Below are 18,733 nucleotides of genomic sequence, written 5' to 3'. Positions count from 1 at the left end.
CCATATTCATGCCTGCTTGGTAGGCAGTCTGCGTTTCTCGTCCTATGTTGTCATGCAGAAAGGGGTCTCACAGTGCTCAGCGCTCACAGCGTGGTCTGGCACACGCCTCCGCCGCTTCACGCGCAGCCTTAAATGCACACATGTTGCTGTCCGCTGACCCTGCGACGCATTCGAACGCTCACATGATCAGGTGGAACGACAAAAGCGTGTTGATTAGGATCGGGAATTAAAATCGATGACTTGTTGTGACAGCGACGCAAGCCTGAGCTATCGGCATACGGCCGAATTAGCGGAGAAGGTGTCATGAATCATATCCGTCCTCGTTGAGGAGGATGTTGTCCAGGCGTCTGGAAATAGACGGACAGGGTTCCTGACATCTATGGATCGGTGCGAGGATGCTTTATGGCTTTAGTGATTGGTTGCTGTGTTAGAGGTCTTTAATATTTCCTTCTCTGGCAAAAGGCAGTGGTCCATTGGAGCTGAGCTGCACGAGAGGCAAGATTAATAGTCTTATCATGTGGCCAAGTGATTAGTGAGCTCTTAGTACTTATTACTCTGCATTATCACAGAATCCCCTGAGAGGCTTCTGTCAGCTGCAGGGCTGTGTTTGAGGCCCGCTAGATTACCACAATGCGGCATTGATTAATAGTGATGATATTAAAAGGAAAAACCTAGCCTAAAAAAGTAAATAGCCTGTAAATCTTCCTAAATTGAATTCACTTGGATTCAGTCCCATTTGATTTAAAAAAAAAAGGAATCTGACAAAGACAAGGGGGATGCAGCTGCAGTGGAGCCTCCTGTTTTTATTTTATTTTGCTCCTGTTTTGGCGAATAATAGCTCTCTGTCACCGCTGACACTGGCAGGGTGAAATGTGGTGATCATTTTTTGGGAACCCACACCTGGAGCTAGCTCATAAAAAATTCAGCGGGGTTGTTTTATTGCAATATTGCAATATTCTCTCCGGGGGACCGAGCATCCTGCTGTGTGTTATACAGTAACAGATGTCCTTGAATTTCCTCATCAAGCCCTAACGCTTGTGCTAACAAGAAAAGGAAATGATGCTGCATGGCAGTAATTCCCATGATTTGTATAAACAAGTGTATTTACTTGCCACCCTTCACCAGTGGTTGACAATACATCGGAGCGGCTCAAACGGAGGCTCGTGTTTGCAACATTATTACAAAATAGAAACTAGTTCATTCATGAAAGACTTTTTTTGTTTCACGAAAGATTCCACCAAGTTTAAGGTTACAATTTAATAAACCACTATACAGACAAAATATGGCGTCTTCAATGTGCTGGTCCAGTGGTTCTCAAAGTTTTTATAACAAGTTCCACCTGAGAAAATAGACCAAGCAAAGTCAGCTGCAGACGTTTCACAGGAGGCAGATGTATTCCCATTAAGATAACTTGCTCTCTCATCATCCTCCCCTTCCTCACATATACTTGACACACTGGTATAGTGAACTTAGATTAAGATGGAGCGGGAGATAAGATGACTCTTATTACTTTCATACAGTAGTATACACCAGAGGAAGCTCACCTTGAGAACCATGGTTCTGGACAATGAGACGATTCTAAACGACAGTGAATGGAAGGCACACTTGGAAGTTGGAAGTAGGGGCTGGACATTATTATGGTTTCAACTCAGTCTCCTGAGGGAAAGTTGGAACCAATCCCATTACTTGTGATTTGAAACTTACGGACAGACGGACTTTGTAGACATTCCCAGCTAATAATGTACGTGTTGTGTCCACAAGTGCGTTTGCAAACAGAGGCAAAACAACACAAAACCATTCCGGCAGGAAGTCACACTGTTCAAATCCAGTTTATCAGAGAGGTGATCAGGTCTGGTTACTGAAGGTGTTTCCATAAGGCATTTATTACTTCATCTCTGTGGATTTAAAGCGTCCAGTGAGGAGCCAAATCTTTTCCTGCCACCATGGAGGTGTAAACAAACTCAGTAAATCAATCTCCTTGCGCTCTATAGGCAAAACATTAATTGTGACATATTGTTATTGAATTATTGCTCAGCCCTAGTTCAATGTAAACTAAAATTACTCTCACATAGGTCACTTTTTTAACTCTGACTCTAACACATAAGGCAACCTTCCTGGATAAAAACCACCATATCAACTCTGCTGAAGCTACTGGTACCTGCTTTATACTTAAAATGGATGGCAATCATTCACAATCCTGCAAAGGGGAGAAAAGAAAAAAGAAAGGTGTTTTGTTTCGAGAGGTGTTAACTACAGTACGGATAATAGAAGTGTGTTGGTAAGCTTCACTGTGCATCAACAAACAGTGAGTTAAAACAATGGGACTCTTAGAATTAACTGCAATTAGCTTATTCTAACTATTTGAGTCGAACTGGATCAAAAAAAAAAAAAAGCTGCTCGCTGTTTGATCCGAGAGCCTCTTCAAACACAATGAACAACAGCAGATTTTCCAAACCACGGGGGAGACTGCAGGTGCTCTGAAGAGTGTTGAGCTGAGTGTTTTAGACTCGCCCTCAGCGCTTCTTCTCAACATCCCAGTATTAGATTCTCACTGATGTTCTCTGTCTTTCTTTACCTCTCCTGAAAGTCACTTCCAAGGTTTCAGCAACTCCATGAGGCCCCTCGTGGCAAATAGGCTGACAAAAGGAAACTATTATTTTTGTTGTTGTTGTTGTTGCAATATTCCTTTTTAAAGAAGTGTTAAAACTAGACACTGTACCTTCTGCCAGCCCCATTAATTGCTAATCTAGTTCTTTAGTTGTCACTCGCATTCAATTTGGTCACACTGCAGGCATCTCTCCCTAGTCGAGCTGACGCACAAAAGTTTGATTCAATAAAGCTCATAAAAGTGTGAAAAGAGCTGATGAATCCACCGCGGAAAGTCTCATTATTGTCTCCCGTCCTACGTTTTTAGCCACATTCAGTAACTCACTCAATGGTGTAGAATCAATTATCTAAACAGCTTTTGGACGGATATAGACAAAAAACAATCAAAGATCATTTTGACACACAAATTCGTCAGTTGGGGGGTAAAAGTTGGGTTTTATATGCGCTGTAACACCAGTAGGTAGTGCCAAAGCACCCTAGTGCATCACGCCAGTGTATTTATACTTAAATTAAACTACACAACTGGACCAACGATTGCCCGATATTGTGAATTAAAAAAGTAGAACTTCCACATTAAAATGACATTAAAAGTTGCAAACATATGGTTGTCATGGTAATTTCACTTGCGCTGTTTCAGAAAGCCTTAGTCTTAGTCACCAAGAGCGGAAAGAGATGGAAAAACGTCTCCATTGTTTGGCCAGTTTTTGAATATGGAGACAAAGACGCAAACAAATGTTATTTTTAATATGTCTTACCCTGCTCAAATTTCAAATTTAACATGCAGAATATGGTGTTAAATTCCTCTTTAAATTGTTAAAACAGTATTTTAACCTGCATTAAATTGTACATAACAGCCAGATATTGAAAGTTATTCTGGACAAATGGGCAGAAGCACTTAGTTCTGGCCCTTTTCTGATTAAAATGAGCAAAAAAAGGGTTAAAGACAAACAATGTGACCTCATTTAAAATACAAACCACAACATGAGCAAATTTGTACATAATATGTAACACTTCAAATTGAAATTTCATCTATTTTGACTGCCACTTTTTTGACATTATGAATGAATATAAATACTTATTTACATTATTTGTTACGTTAACACATCTTAAGTAAGATGCTGGAAAAAAGTTCCGCAAAGTTATTTGGTGACCCAAATCTTGAGACGCATGTGTGGGTGCTGACCCAGTGTCTAGGTATGACTGATGTATGACAACAGCAATAACTCATGTTTAACAAGCTGGAAACAGCAGATGTTTGATGCACGGCTGGTTAGGCTCTCTTCCTTCCACAGTGTTCTCCTCTCAAACGGCGCTGTTTTTAGTGACTTTTACTGAATTCTCCTTTCTCTTTCGCTCTTGCCTTTCCCCTCAACAAGGCTCCTCCGTCTCTCCTGCATGCCTCAGTGTCTGACACGACTCCAAACAGAAGTCATGTGTGATTTCGACACAAAGCGCTTGTGTCGAAGTGGAGCAAACTCGGCATGTACTTTTATAATGAGAGTCTAGGGATTGCTGGAATGTGGGCAGGGAACGCATCATTTTAAATGTACATTATAATTGCAGATTATATGTTTCACTCATTGATTGGGTCATATTTACACTACTTATTTATTAATATATATTTGAGAAAGTCAGTGAAAGTCTGTGATTATTCTTTTTTCATGTAGGGCAGGTGGGGTCAGCACCTATAGTGCCCCCTATTGATGATTTGCCACTAAAATCCATGTTCCCCCTAGAGCAGTGATTCCCAAAGTAAAAGCTGTGTATGTATGTTAAAAATAACATCTCTTGGATTTGCTTACCAATTCAAAATAATATTAGGTGCAACATTATCCACAAATGTGTTCCTGCTGTCACGACTTGGGTCACAATAGGTTGCCATCTTAAAAAAAAAAAAGGTAAAAAATTGGGGAAACATTGCCCTCCTGAGTAAATCTTACTGACGCTGAAAACTCTGCAGTTTGTCTGTCTGTGCATTTCCGAGATAGTGAGTAGCTCATATCAATAACTCAGTCCGCAGCCACCGAGCGAATCCGGCAGCTGTAGCGCGGACAAATACATCTTGAGCTTGTGTTTGTTGTAAATGATAATTTTTGACAGTCCACTTTGGGGCTGAGAGCCACATCACTTGTGCGGAACACGGGGGCCAGAGGTGATTGAAAGTGACAATATTATTTTCTGCCCCGGTCCTCCACATGTGCAGTCCAGATCTCAGGCAAAATCCTAATAAATGCCCAATGACAGGAGAAGATGAATGACCAGAATTGCCTCTCTGAGTTACAGCGTTTCAGCCACCTCAGCAATGATGTAGTAATGAATTCACACCACGTTGCCCCTCCACTCAATTTCCTGCCTTTCTTACTGATTGAATTTGAAAGAACTTTTAACAAGTCCTCTGAACAAAATGAAAGAGAAATTGTGTGTGTGTCTGTGTGTGTGTCTCTCTCTGTATGCTGGATATGGAGGAGCGTAACCATTGCTTCCAATGCAAACACAATGTGAGCCTTCCGCCTCGGCCACCTGTCTGCTGTGAACGTTGCCAAAGGGAATGCTGCCATCTTCACCAGGGTGAAAGACATGAGTGTTTGCCTTACATTTGGCCTTATTTTCAACATATTGCATTGGATTATTGATTTTTTTTTTTTTTTGGAATGTGGAATATCATGATACTCTGGATAATAATGCTCATTAGATATTAAATTGGAATTTTAAAAGACTTCTATTTCATCATTTTCTCAATCTACATAGCACCTGCTGAATGGCATCAAAGGTTAGTCATTGTCTGCATAGGAGAGGGCTCCTGCAATAAGACTGAGGTTTATTGTTGTATTGCTGTCTGAGGTGGAGCTTGTGTTAAACTGCTGCTACTTTATATTCAGTTATGGTCGAGCGAGTCACAATTTAGGGGTTGGGCGGCCTCCGAAACGATCGCAAGATACATCCGGAAGAGTTGCGAGATGATAAATGGTGTAGAAATAAAAGACTAAATATAATTTGGTTACACACACATTTCACATTCTATTTTCTCACCAACCTTTCCTTATTTGTGTGAAATGCTGGAGATTTTATAAGGGGCCTGTAGACATTTACAGTATTCAAATGTTAATATCTCAGAAGGGGGAAATATACTCCTTCTTGACAATTGATCGCAACTATATTCAGTGGGTTTTTAAAAAAAAAAAAAAAAAAATACAGAAGATGCCCACTAATGTGCAGTGAAGTCAGAGTGAAATGCACTTTCCTCTGCCTTGGTTTAAAATCTGAAAGCGTGTATTTCAGAAAATAGGACCCCTCTCTGACTTCTGAGAAACTCCAGCACTTGGCGATGATAGCAGCCAAAGATTTAAACTGATGAAAGTGATGTACCTTGGTGAAAAGGTGCTACGATTGATAATAATAATGACATAGCAAGTTGTGGGGAGGATTGCAGCCCCTAAAATCAACTCCGAGGTGAAACCCATTTCATTTCCTTCTCTTCCCTGCAGGATGAACCATTTGGCCTTTTGGGGGTTTAAGATAAGACAGTGCCAGCTTATCACAGTCAACGATAACTGGAGAAACGAATGACAGCGGGGATTTGTGAATAGTCTTTCTATACCTGTTTTCTGCTCTCTCTCTCGCTGTCCCTCCCTCCACCCCTCCCTCCCTGCCCGCGTGCTCCTCCTTTTCCACAGAATGTGCTGCGGCCTGGAACTAGTGCTTCCATGCTGCAAAGTGGAACTCAAGAGACACGGTGTACCATTTGAAGAGGTCATTTATTTGTATGGCATGAAATGAGGTGAAGATTAATCGCTACACTAGATGTATCTGAGCAAGAGATTAGTCAAAGGCTTTGTCTGAATAGTACAGTGTCAGCAAAAAGGTCAATGGATACCGCGTATCCATTCAACATCATTATGTTTACTTCCTACTCTCCGCCTACAGTTTTTGGGGTAATATGTGCATTAGTGTCTCGTTTGATGATTATATAATCATAAAAAAAAACAAAACAACAACAACAACTAACAAAATAACTGATGTGCATTGGAAATCGTTGCGGCCCGAGTGTGTTGACTTCTACGTGCAGCAGTTAGCGTGTACACTTAGCAGCAGTCAAACACCTGGCTGTTGGAGCATTACTCATTACTCCTGGTTTAATGTGATATATACCCTTTCAAAAGGCCAAACTACCCCCATCTGTCATGAGCGGCCAAGGGTGTTCCACGCGTTCTGATTAGCAGTCAAGAGGGCGAAAAGAGCAATATTTGAAAGACTGGACGACGCACTTACTGGGAATTTCGATATCTGATATATCGGTGGTGTTTGGGCCAATAATTGATATTGATACATATATGCATATCAGTCTTTTAAGCCCTTTTCCCACTAGCGCAACACGCCTCACCTCGCCTCGGCACAACATGGTTATTACGCGTTCCCACTAGCGATAGTACCTGGCGATAGTATGCGTGACATCGCCAGACAGCCGTCCACCGATCGGTCAGAGTGCCGTCACAGGAAGAGACGTCGGGCACAAGAATCAAGCCGAACTGTAGATCAGCTTAACAATACCAAAAAACGTGGGTCAATCTCAAACAATTACCAGGGAAATGTCTAAAATCTCAATATTTGACTCAATGGACTGATTCTAATGATTGCCCGTGACTAGTCTGTGTGTGTCGTGTGTGAAGCGAACTCACCGCCGTTTCATGCAGCCGTGCAGTGATGACTCCGCCCACGTTGAGGAGGTACTATGTTGTAACGGGAAACCAACCGAACCGCGTAGAGGAGAGGTGAGTCGAGGCAAGCTGAGACCATGGAGTGAAACACGGCATTATTCTGGAACGGAAACTTTATATTTTACACATGCATGTGGGAGCATGTGTAAAATCGCTTTGGATAAAAGCGTCAGTTCCAATAATACATTTTGAAGCCAATATCGGTGAATACGCACATCATGATGCCATAATATTGTGCATATCTCTAACACACATGTTCTTTGTTCATATTTGCTGCACTGAAATCTGGGAAAATTATTAATAATCCATGAAAACACTTTCAAAATTGTTCCTTTTTGGTTATGATGTTCATATAGGGATTTTTTTCACATCAAGATACTGCACTTTCCACTTTCTTGCTGTCCATAGAGACTTTGATGAATATGTCTTCCGACCCCGTCTTCCTATATAGGCAAGTAAATTGGGGGCAGGGGTGGCGCAGAGCAAAACTTTTTAAAACTAAAAAGTTTTCCAAAATTTAAAATAGGATTGCACTTTTGGCCTGAAAATGTCGCTTTTATAAACAAACACTATCGTAATTTTCTAAGCACACATTTAATTAGTGGTAGTTTTTCTCCAGGTGGCTTGTCTTGCATCATCTCCGATTTCCACTGCATCTAATGAGTTTGTATTAAAAACCAGACAACCATGAACAAACGCTTTTTCTTTTCTCTTCTTTTTAGCTCACCGTCGGTAGCAAACTAAGTAGGTGGTGTCGTTTCACGAACTACGAACTACCATCAGTTCGTAGTGAAAAAAAACAGTGTCACTTCACAGACAGGTGGACGACATCAAACCCATTTGGGGAGTCTAATAAAATGAAAACCTTCCAGCACCTGTGGATTTATTGTACATGTCACCTGTGCCTCCAAATATGACATATAGAGATTTAGATGCTATGTAGGAAAAAGTACTGCATGTTACTGATATTTTGCAGTTTCAAATACTGCACTCAGCGGCTTTGTATTTGCTTCTTCAAAGAGAAAGTAAAGACAGATACTACACGAGGTTTTTGACTGACTGTGTAGCACGTATTACTTTCTCATAGTTGAGCTTGGTTACACATCATAATTAATTACCTTTCAGCCAATATAGTTAAGCAACAGAGCCATATATGATCCATCCATCCATCCATCCATCCAACAGCAGCTTCCCCCCAGTGTTCCTCGGTTACATTAAATGTGAAATCTCTGTGGAATGTCCTGGGTCTTCCCTCGGGTTCCATCTCAGGCGGCACACTTGAGCTGCCTGAATGGTCTCAGACGGGTCCTTAAAACACAAAGGTATCGCAGCTCTACTCCGATTTCCCTCCACTCTATCCCACTTCTAAGTCTGAGCCGGGCTACCCAACGGGATAAACTAATTTTGTCCACTTGTGTCTCATTATTTTGTTCGCTACCCCAGAGCTCATGACTACAGGTGAGGGTTGGAATATAAACTGAGTGGCAAATTGAAAACGTTGCCCTGCAGCTTAGCTCCCTCTTCACTACTGATGCTGAATCTGCACCGTTCCCTCTGTCCTTTTCCAGACCTCAAAAGGCTTAAAAAACGTACACCCAACCACACTGACCACAGTTGTCCTACATCCATTCATTCATTCATTCATTCATTCATCATCTACCTATCCTCCACATGTGGGTCGTGGTGCTACTGGTGCCAATCCCAGCTGACTTAGGGCCAAAGGTGCGGCACACCCTGGACAGGTCACCACTCCTTTGCAGGGCCAAAAGAGATGAACAATCATTCACCCACACACTCACATCTATGGGCAATTTAGAGCCACTTACAGTCTTACAATTAAACTGTAAACTGCGCCATGGGCGTGTCAAAACTAAGAGAACTTTGACGTACTTCCAAATTTCAAATTTCACGAATGTAATCACCAATTTAAAAGATTTTTAGTACTCATTGCTCGGGTGTGTTTATGTAGTTGGTGAAAATGGAAGAAAATAAATATTTTTCATCAGATTGCCGATAGGCTGTGCTGAAAAAAGGACACAAGACACTCCATAATGCACATTCGTATTGCCTCTATATATACATTTTGACATAGTAATGGAAAAAAGCATCCTGAATGCTCTGTGTTGTGTGATTTATGTATTTATTGAGCGTATATTTGACACTGGGTGGATATTTAGAGCGCAAATAATTAGGAGATGAGGATACTTTTTTCATGTTTATGTCATAGACGAACAGTCACAATGGATTAGAGTAGGAATTTTGTTCCTGTGTTCAAAATAAATTCATTCTTTTATTCATTCTTGTTCAAATCAATTCAGCTGTGAGCAATGAGTCTGTCATTATCACTGACAGATTAGGAGTTTCCCTTGAAACACGAGCAAAAATCAAACAAAAAAAAAAACGTTCTGTTCATCAGCGAAGTAAAAGCATTTTCCAAAAAAGTCAAATCCAGAGTGGAAAGCTCAAGCGAAACACAGCTACAAAAATAACACGTAAGATAACCAACACTCTCTGACACGCAGTGCATCTGTGTGGGATTCCATCACTTTTGAATCCAAAGCGACTTAGAAAAAAAGACATTTCAGGGCCTTTAAACCCGACGCAGAGGAACCAGATTGAATTGTGTGCTCTCAGAGCATGGATTTTTCAAAGCAGCCAGTTACGTGCATATTTTTCTACCCTCCGCTGCCTCAGTCATTGTTTCTTTTATTGACTCAAAACATGTCCAGAGTTTATGGAGTCAAACAGGATTGTGCAGTGACAAGGAACAAGCATGTAATGATTTATTTAGACCATTTTGTTTCAGGCCACGTTGGCTAATTCCCCGCTTCTTTATCAGACACCTTCTCTCTGCCACTTTCAGTCTCTTACTCCACTCCCCAACATCACTTGACAGAGTCTCACGCGGCAGCCATTTCACAACATGTGTGAGAAATAAGGAAAAAAAAACAAAAAACAATAAATACTATATGTTATTCTTGTCGTGAAAATCACAACCTCCCACAGACCGCAGAAAAATAAATAAATACAAGAACAGAACAGACGTTTTGGCAAATGTGACGTTACATTGCTTGTTTTCCCCCACGAAACCTCAAATTGCAGTTCAAATGACAATTTGTGGTTTCAGGGAGACTTATGAGCTGTGACTATTTCTTGACAAGTAGCAGATAATCCACAATTAAATTAACAAGCTTTTGGTCAGTGTATTCTTGAAGGCTGTTTCCGTCCTGCATGCAGTCTTAATGCAAAGCTAAGCCACTTGCCTTCGGGCCTTCGCTTTATATTTAGCATGCGAGCAATTCCCCTTGACGTGTTGGTATTCCAGCAAATGAGACCATTTCCTAAAATGGCCAACTATGCTAAAGATGTTTAAGCTTTATACGTGTTAATATAAGTGCGATGAGTGGGTTTGAATCTCTCAAGAAAGCAAATAAGTGCCATTCAAAACTCTAGTTTTACATAAAAAAACAGTGGGAGTGATCTTTACGTCACTATACTATAGTATCTCAATGCATTAAACCTGTCTACTATGTCTTTGTTTCACCAAAAAAGCGACTATTTTGCCTCACACATTCGCTTGGTGTTCCTTAACCTCAGAAAACCTGATATTCATTGTCCGCGCCGATGAACTCTATGATCGTGTGACTAAGAAGTTCCAGCGCTGAGTGGCAGAGCTTCCAAAAAACTTCCACTAACAGGGCAAACTTCTCCCCAGGGGACATATTTGGACTCGACCCCTCAGACAATCTGGCCTTCTTGTTTAGAGTCCTGTCACCCTGCTTTTCATCCAGAGGAAGGAAAATTTGAGCTTAACATGAACACATCCTTAATCATGTGTCAGGATCAATTAGCGGCCCTTTGAAAAGCAGCAGCTCTTTTAAAAAGAAGGTTTTCCGAAGGAGAGATGCGTGAAAACTCCGAAGTCAAAACACACATGTCTGGAAAGAGTCCTGCTCCCAGACTTGATCTTAATTGCTAATTTTGTGTGTTGTCTGCTGTACTCCAGGCCCAGAAGTGACATTTCAAAGAGCAGTGCCTGGTTTTATTACTGGCATGCGAGGCATTAGTGACATGGCTTTTCATCGCCGAGGAACAATTGGTCATTTTCATGAGAAGGTCTTTTATTTTAAAACCGACAATGGCTGCAGAAATGTTCGACATTTTTTTCCCGGTATGCATTCAGCAGGCCACAATCTCTCTGTTCTGTCACAATGAGGAAAACCTGACGTGTGGCTCCAAATAAACTACAGAAGAAAAATACTTTTCTGAGAAAAACGTGGCTTCCTCTCTCCATATGAATCCGTATATTGAATGGTTGCGTGCTATGCTTTATTCAAACCCTAACCTTTAACATAAATGCATATGTTGCAGCATAAAACACAGGTATTTGACCACAGAGCACCTGATAAGATTTGAAATGCTGTTTTTTTTTTAAAGTTTGAAGATCTCTCAATGAAGAAGACTTGAAAATGAAAGTGCAACCCAGTCACCCACTTGGCTGTTTTGATTAAGGCTGTGCGTGGAGCGTGCCTGCCGGAGGTATTTGCCCGTACTAGGCCGGGGATTAAGGGCTTCTCTTCTGAGATCTAGGGAAAACAGAGGTCTGATCTCCTTCATGTCCCTCCGCAGGGTAGAAGTGGGTGGTGACTGTGTTCGTGTGTAGAAACCGGTGGGTCAGTGTGTGCGTGAGGAGCGAAGCCACATACTGGATCTATGTATGTAAATGGGTGCACTCGGGGAACGATGCACCAACGATTCTGTTCTCAATGCTGCTGCCTTCTTCTTCAAAGCAATCTCTTAGATCCCTTTACATCATCTCACATAACACACACACACGCGCTGGTTTTGCATTCTTTGTGTGGACACTCATAGGCATAATTCTAGGTCCTTACTCTAACCTTAACCATTAAAACTAATTGCCTAAACCTAACCCTTACTCTAACCCCAACTCCTAAAACCAGGTCATAATCCTCAAAAAGCCTGTTAAAGTTGTATGAACCAGCCAAAATGAATGTCCTCAAGGTCAACATTTTCTCATAAAGATAGGTTTGCTTGACAAATGGTCAAGCAAAACCTTTTTGAATGAAGTGGTCCACAAGGCCTTGATATGTATTTTATGGCAGTTTTTGGGAAGGTGACATTTACTGCCACTAGGAACAAATTAGTCATTATTTTTATTTATTTCTTTTTCCATAAAAAACAGTGGAGTTGTGCAAACATACTGGCCTGTAAAGGGTTAAAATCTCAAAATTGTATTAATATTTGATAAGTATATTTTCAGGCTGAAGTAGTTTGACTCATTAAAAGTAGAAAAACATATTAATATATAATGTTTTTTTACAGCAGTTTTTGGGAGGGTGAGCTTTTCTGCTGCAAGGAACAAATTAGTCAGGAAATTAAAGGAACTTTTAAGGGTTAAATTTGTATGAATCAGCCAAACTGTCCTCACAAGGTCAAAACGTCCTCACAAAGATAGGTTTGCTTGACAGTTGGTCCACACAGCCTACGAAAGACAAGCCGGTGTTGCATTCTTTGTGTGGACACTCATGGACTAACCTTAACCAACAAAACTACTTACCAAACCCTTACCTGATTCCAACACTACCCCTGAAACCAGGCCGTAATCCTGCGAGCTCACTGTGTACATGCAGCCTATACTGTATGTGAGTGAGTGTCTGTGATGCCATATCAATGAAATCAGCAAGAAAACGAAAAAAGGGGAATTCAAGAAGAATGAAAAGGCCGATCAAAGACTCTTCCAAGGCTGCCAGAAATGCCTGTCTTTCTGCAGCAGCTTGCCCCGCCCTCAAACAAACCTACCACATGCTACAAGCTGTTTTTCACTCAATAGACTCGAAGTTCTCCCCACGTCCATGCCAGCGAAAGTGAGCTGGATGCTCTCTGACAGTGGTGGTCTGTGTGCCGTCCCGCAGCAGATGCATTTTCTCTCTCATAGTTAGCCGCCCTTCGGAGATTTGAGCGGGAGGATGAAAACTGTCTCTGTTCATTACTGTGAGTAACCGCTGACGAAGAGGCCCCACTGCTCCCCACGCCCCCCCCCCCTTAAGGAAGGAATAACAAGCAAATTGAACAAGTCAACAAATGGCTATCAGCCTCCGCTTCCCCGTCTGCTCCCAAGGCCCTGCGCAGGTTGTTGAAGTCACATTATTTTAGCACGAGGAGGGCTAGCGTAAATACACTTAAAACATCTGTGGACAGGGTTTTCTCGGGAGGAAAAGGCCAACGGGATTCCTTAAGCAAAAGAAAAACAAACAGGTACAGCAGAGTGTGGAGGGGGAAAAGGTGAAGACGGGACGGAGAGGGCAGTCACTCTTGCAAAACACAAGCATGTCCTCTTGCTTTCGGGGCATTCAGAGAGGGTCTGAGGCTTGAATGGGTTTTTAAGGTTCGACGTTTTTCATCATCATGAGGGGAAGTTAGGAGTGCTCGGAAAGTAGAGAAGCATGTACATGCATAATGTATATCAGAAAACTTCCCAGGAGCGTTGAATATGAGCCAATCATTTACCATGCTTAAAAGCTTGTGAAATTAAACATACACTATGTGAAAGCACTTAGCATTCAATTATTACACCGGCTCCATTTCTTTAGAAGTTTTCAAGAGTTTTAAAAGGGATTTAGTTCTCAATGTATTTATGGGCAAATTGCTTCCCTAAAGCAAGCCGACCACTGAACATATTAATCTAGACTTTAAAGCCGGCTAAATTCAGAGTAAAACTACCTGATCATTCAGTTAGAAGGGATTACATTGCCTGGTTAACAGCCTGGATGATCAGATTGAGGGATTAGATTATTAGAGCATCTGAAAACTAAGGTCGGCCGCAATGTTTTCTGTTTTTGTGGATTTCTGTGCTGTATAAATAAAGCTGGATTGGATCGGACTTCCTTTCAGAAATGTTGGCGCAGCGTTCACAATCCTGGCACATTTTCTTTTTGTTATTGTTTTCTGAACAATGAAGAATGTATGCATTGCATTTCTCTTTCTTTGGTGTGTGTTGGGGATGACTTCATGCCTGAACAAAAACTTACCAGACATTTTGTTTTTGAGGCTCAGCATGATAAACAGACTCATGTTTCAGCCACTGCAATAACACTGTGTGTGTCTAACTAATGCAGCAGATCTGAATGTTTATTTTATTTCTTTATTCTGGTGTCTTATGTATATAGGACCACCATTTTGTTGTTCATGTTTGCACATTTTCTCTTTTTCAGTCTTATTCTTATTAACCACTTTGTGAATCCTAGAACAGCTGTTATTAAATAAATTCACTTATTACTTTCATGTAACATTTTGGCTGAAACTGCATTTTGTCAACTCAAATCAGGCTTTCAAGCTCCCGAGATCTAAAGAGAATTGCTCTTATGACAGAAACAATAAGAGTGCAACAGTGGGGGCAATAAGGACAGAGTACAGTACGTGTGGTTGCAATACAGCAGGAAGCTGAGCTTGTTAGATGTGTGAGCAGGACTGTAACGAACTGTAATGTTCTCTCATTAGTGTTGTGGATTTGGCATCCACTCACACTCGTGCGTACTCTCATGCATTCATTTCTGAGGTTGAGTCACTGTAATGAGAAACACAACAGACAAAAAATAGGCCAGCACAAAATAAATCAATAGCATATAATTTATTTTATTCAATGTGTGCTGTAAAAAACCCTAAAACGTGGAAGTCAACAACAGTCAGAACAGCACAGATATATTGGTAACAAAATGCCACTTTCCAATAATATATATATATATATACACACACATATATATATATATATATATATATATATATATATATATATATATATATATATATATATATACATACATACACATAAACATCTGCTTTAGGAAAGTGGCTCACAATACAAGTAGACAGCAATTAGGAACAATTACTCAGCCGTTGTTCTCAAACTCTCCAGGTTCAAACACATACACACACAGGTTTGTGCAGCACTTCTTCTTCATAGGACGCTGCATTGACATCCATTCATTTGGACAGCCTAAATAAAACCTTACCCCTAACCTTAACCATAACCACTTAACCCTTGAGCTTGAATTGCATTTAGTCAGACAGGTAAAGTAAGGTTTTTTACCTTGATATGCTTTGGCTATCATCAGAAGTGTCACGTAATGTTACCATGACATGTCTTGCTCAGCTGTTCCTTATACAGGTTTGTCAGACAGCAGGAGACGTCTATGTGGTGATTGTCCTTGGGGCCCATTTTTTCCGGATCTCGATGGTCTCCCTGATCCAGAGGTGGTGTTTGTTGCTTTCAGAGCGGATGACTTTGGCCTCTTCCCAGTCCATCATTGTTGTGTTGATGTTTCTTTTTCACACTCCTACAACAACAACGACAAGGCGTCAGACAGAGGGGCGGTGCATAGTCGCCAGGAACAGCTGAGCAAGACACGCCTGACGAAGACTACAGTTGATAGCTGAAATATGTCAAGGTAAACAACCTTACTTTACTTACTTACTGACTAAATGAAATTTAAGCTCAAGTATATCAGGAAAAAGAGAGTATGAACCTTTTTGGACTATAACCAGGTAATGATCAGCCCTAACGCTAATTCAGATCTCAGCCATAAACTTATCCAGTTTCTCACAAATCAGGTTCTGCCTCATTAGGATTAGGTTTTGGTCACCATGAAGACTACTGGTCCTGACAAACTCAGTGTTTATGCCATAAAGGTCCCAAAGAGGTAACACATTCAAGTACACACACACACAGCGTCAAGGCAAAGGAGACCAGTGACATGAAGTGCATTCAATTCACAAGGCATGTTGTGGAAATTTGAGTCACACTTTTTGCTCCTGAGGTCTCTTCCCTCCCTCCACTCAAGTCGCTGTTGCTTGAATAACAGTCAGTGCTGTCTTTGCCTTGTAACTTCATTAACTGATATAATAATAATAATGATAATAATAAAATCTCAGCTCTGCGACTAAAACCGGAAAACCTGAAATTAAAACGACGATAGCATGTTTTTAGTATTCAGTATAAAACAAACTCCAAAAGGCATGGGGAGAAAATAAACACCATGGAATTATTCAAAAATACAAACATAGCATTTGTGTGAATAAATACATTTCAAAAATACATTAAGGTTTTTTTTTGTTTTTTTCATACACTATTTCGCTAGAAAACTTGAAAGCAGCTACGTAGGTTTAAAGTATGGCATCAAATTCCTCAGTGAGAGCTTTTATCCAAAGCCCCAGTGTGATTTCAACCATCTTCTTCAAGAAGCACTGGCTTCCATACTTCTCTCTCTCTCTCTCAAAGACTAATATAAGGAAAAGTTTCCTCAGATGCAGCGAGAGATGACGAAAAATCCTTCAACGACTCAATCATCCTTTGAAAATGTCCCCGTGATTGTGGATTAGAGGCAGCTTTGATGATGAAAAATGTAACTGTGAGACATTGCATATATCCTGGGTGCTGCTGAGGAGAGACGGAACACATCCCTTCTCTCCTGTAACAGTCACATATTGCTTCGGGTTTAGTGCAGCGGCCATTATTTCTGTGCCACAGTAACAAGGACACTGTTTGTGGAGGAAAAAGTCTACCACTTTGACTACAAAGTCAAAATATATCTGTCGGCAGTCAAAAAAAATTACAATATCACAAGGATAAAGTCATAGTAAAAGAATTCATATTAATAAACCCATAAATCTGCATTGTAATCTGTTGCCTGTTACATTTCTTGATATTAACATAATCTGAATATACTGTACACTGTATTTTTTTGAAGAGAGCTACAGTGCAATGTTAAAACACACAAATTAAATTAAATTAAAAGGAATTATTTCACCAAAATAGAGCATCAACTTTAGAAAAATATAAGAATCATAAATCTATGAGACAACATAATAAAACAGAAACATTTCTTTGTGCAAAACAAAGACTTATAACCAATAGATTACCAGATATTGATGGGATGAGTATAAGAATATTTAGATGAATATTGTTTTTTTGGTGACATGATGACTTATTTCATGAAATATGACTATTTTGTCAAAACCTTTGTATATCCAACAGTCCTCAGTGTCTTTGTGGAACACATTCAGTCGTCCCAGCCAAAAAAACGCCCCGTCATCTGGTAGAACTTCATGTTAAATGGCCTGTAGAAGTCCCGCAGCCTCTGCACCACCTCTGGGTCAATGTTGGGATGGGTCCTCCCTTTGGTTTTTCCTAGGCAGTGAGGCTTGCTGCTGCCCTCAGCCTTCTTGAGGCACGGGAAACCCTTGGTCTGGTTAAAATAAAAGTGTTTGTCAGTGATGATCCTCTTGAGGCCCAGGAAGTCCTGCACGCGGCCCAGCTCCCCCGCTGGGTCGCTGATGAGACGCTCGCCGCTCACAAACAGGATCTGCTCCATGGGGAAATACTGCAGCCAGTTGTCCAGGTGCTTGGCGTAGATGCCAATCTGGATGGCGCTCCACGAGGTGTCGATGAGCCCCGTAGTCCTGTTTTTGAAGGTGAGGCTCTCGAAAGAGGGAATGTCAGGCTTCTTAGACAGTGTCTGTGTGTAGTCTGAGATAGCTCTGGTGACCGGGTCCCTCACGACCACGATCAGCTTAGTGTCCCGAGACATGGCGGAGATCCTGGCTGGAGCCTCTCTGGTCACAAAGTAACTGGGCGTTTTCTCCATGGTGATCTGGCCCTCCAGGGTCTTGGGCATCAGCTCTCTGAGAAGAGGAAAAAAAAAAAAGAAATGAGATGTTTGTTTTGAGCCGCACCTTTGACTCGGTTACCGACGAGCAACTGACACAGTTGTAAAACCTCTCTTATTACGATAAACATTACAAGTGGATGAACTCAGGCTAAGTCATCAAAAACCCTAAATTGAATCAATCTAGAATAACAACTGTTAACTGGCTCTGCTTGGAGTGGCGTATTTATTTGATCTCTACGTGACCAAGTGTTGATTTGCAGTTTTGGCACAGCGTAACGCTCGGACTCGTCTCAGGATGTAACGATATTCTTCCTTTATGCGGCCAGAGGGTTTGTGAAATCAAGAATGGCAATCCCCTGGGTACATTTGAAAGAGGGTGTTCTTCACTCTCACAGCAGGAAGAATAGCCATCTCCATACCCACACTAGAGGTAGTGATAGCTATTAAATATTGATACTTGAGCCCAAAGGCCCTCTCAGCATACAGATCACCTTCCTGCGTTTTTGCCTTTTGGCTACAAATTGGAATCACCAAGAAGCTGCTGTTTTCCCTTATTTGTTCATGATTCAAGAGGATAATCCTGTAGCTATGATTAAACCTAAAGCAGGTTTAGGGGGTGACTTAATTGGTTGCAAAATGAACTATGATGATCTATCTATCTATCTATCTAATTCTTAGAGGTGTGATATTGGACTACACAAAAAATATTTGACTTGACATTTTGGT

At 41.0% G+C, this 18,733-nt stretch overlaps 1 protein-coding gene across 1 annotated transcript in view; it reads right to left on the bottom strand.

Annotated features, from left to right (window-relative positions):
* Positions 1-16,025: 16,025 nt before the first annotated feature.
* Positions 16,026-18,733, bottom strand: part of LOC122758886 (heparan sulfate glucosamine 3-O-sulfotransferase 3A1-like) — a 30,255-nt gene continuing 27,547 nt past the window's right edge. The window contains exon 2 of the mRNA XM_044013272.1: positions 16,026-18,020. Within this exon, the coding sequence (XP_043869207.1) occupies positions 17,399-18,020 (622 nt within the window). The 3' untranslated portion in view covers positions 16,026-17,398. The remainder of the gene's footprint in view (positions 18,021-18,733) is intronic.

Source organism: Solea senegalensis, linkage group LG18 (assembly GCF_019176455.1).
Source record: "Solea senegalensis isolate Sse05_10M linkage group LG18, IFAPA_SoseM_1, whole genome shotgun sequence".
Taxonomy (NCBI): Eukaryota; Metazoa; Chordata; class Actinopteri; order Pleuronectiformes; family Soleidae; genus Solea; species Solea senegalensis.
The sequence above is the reverse complement of the archived record's forward strand: the minus strand, read 5'-3'. Positions and strand labels throughout refer to the sequence as shown.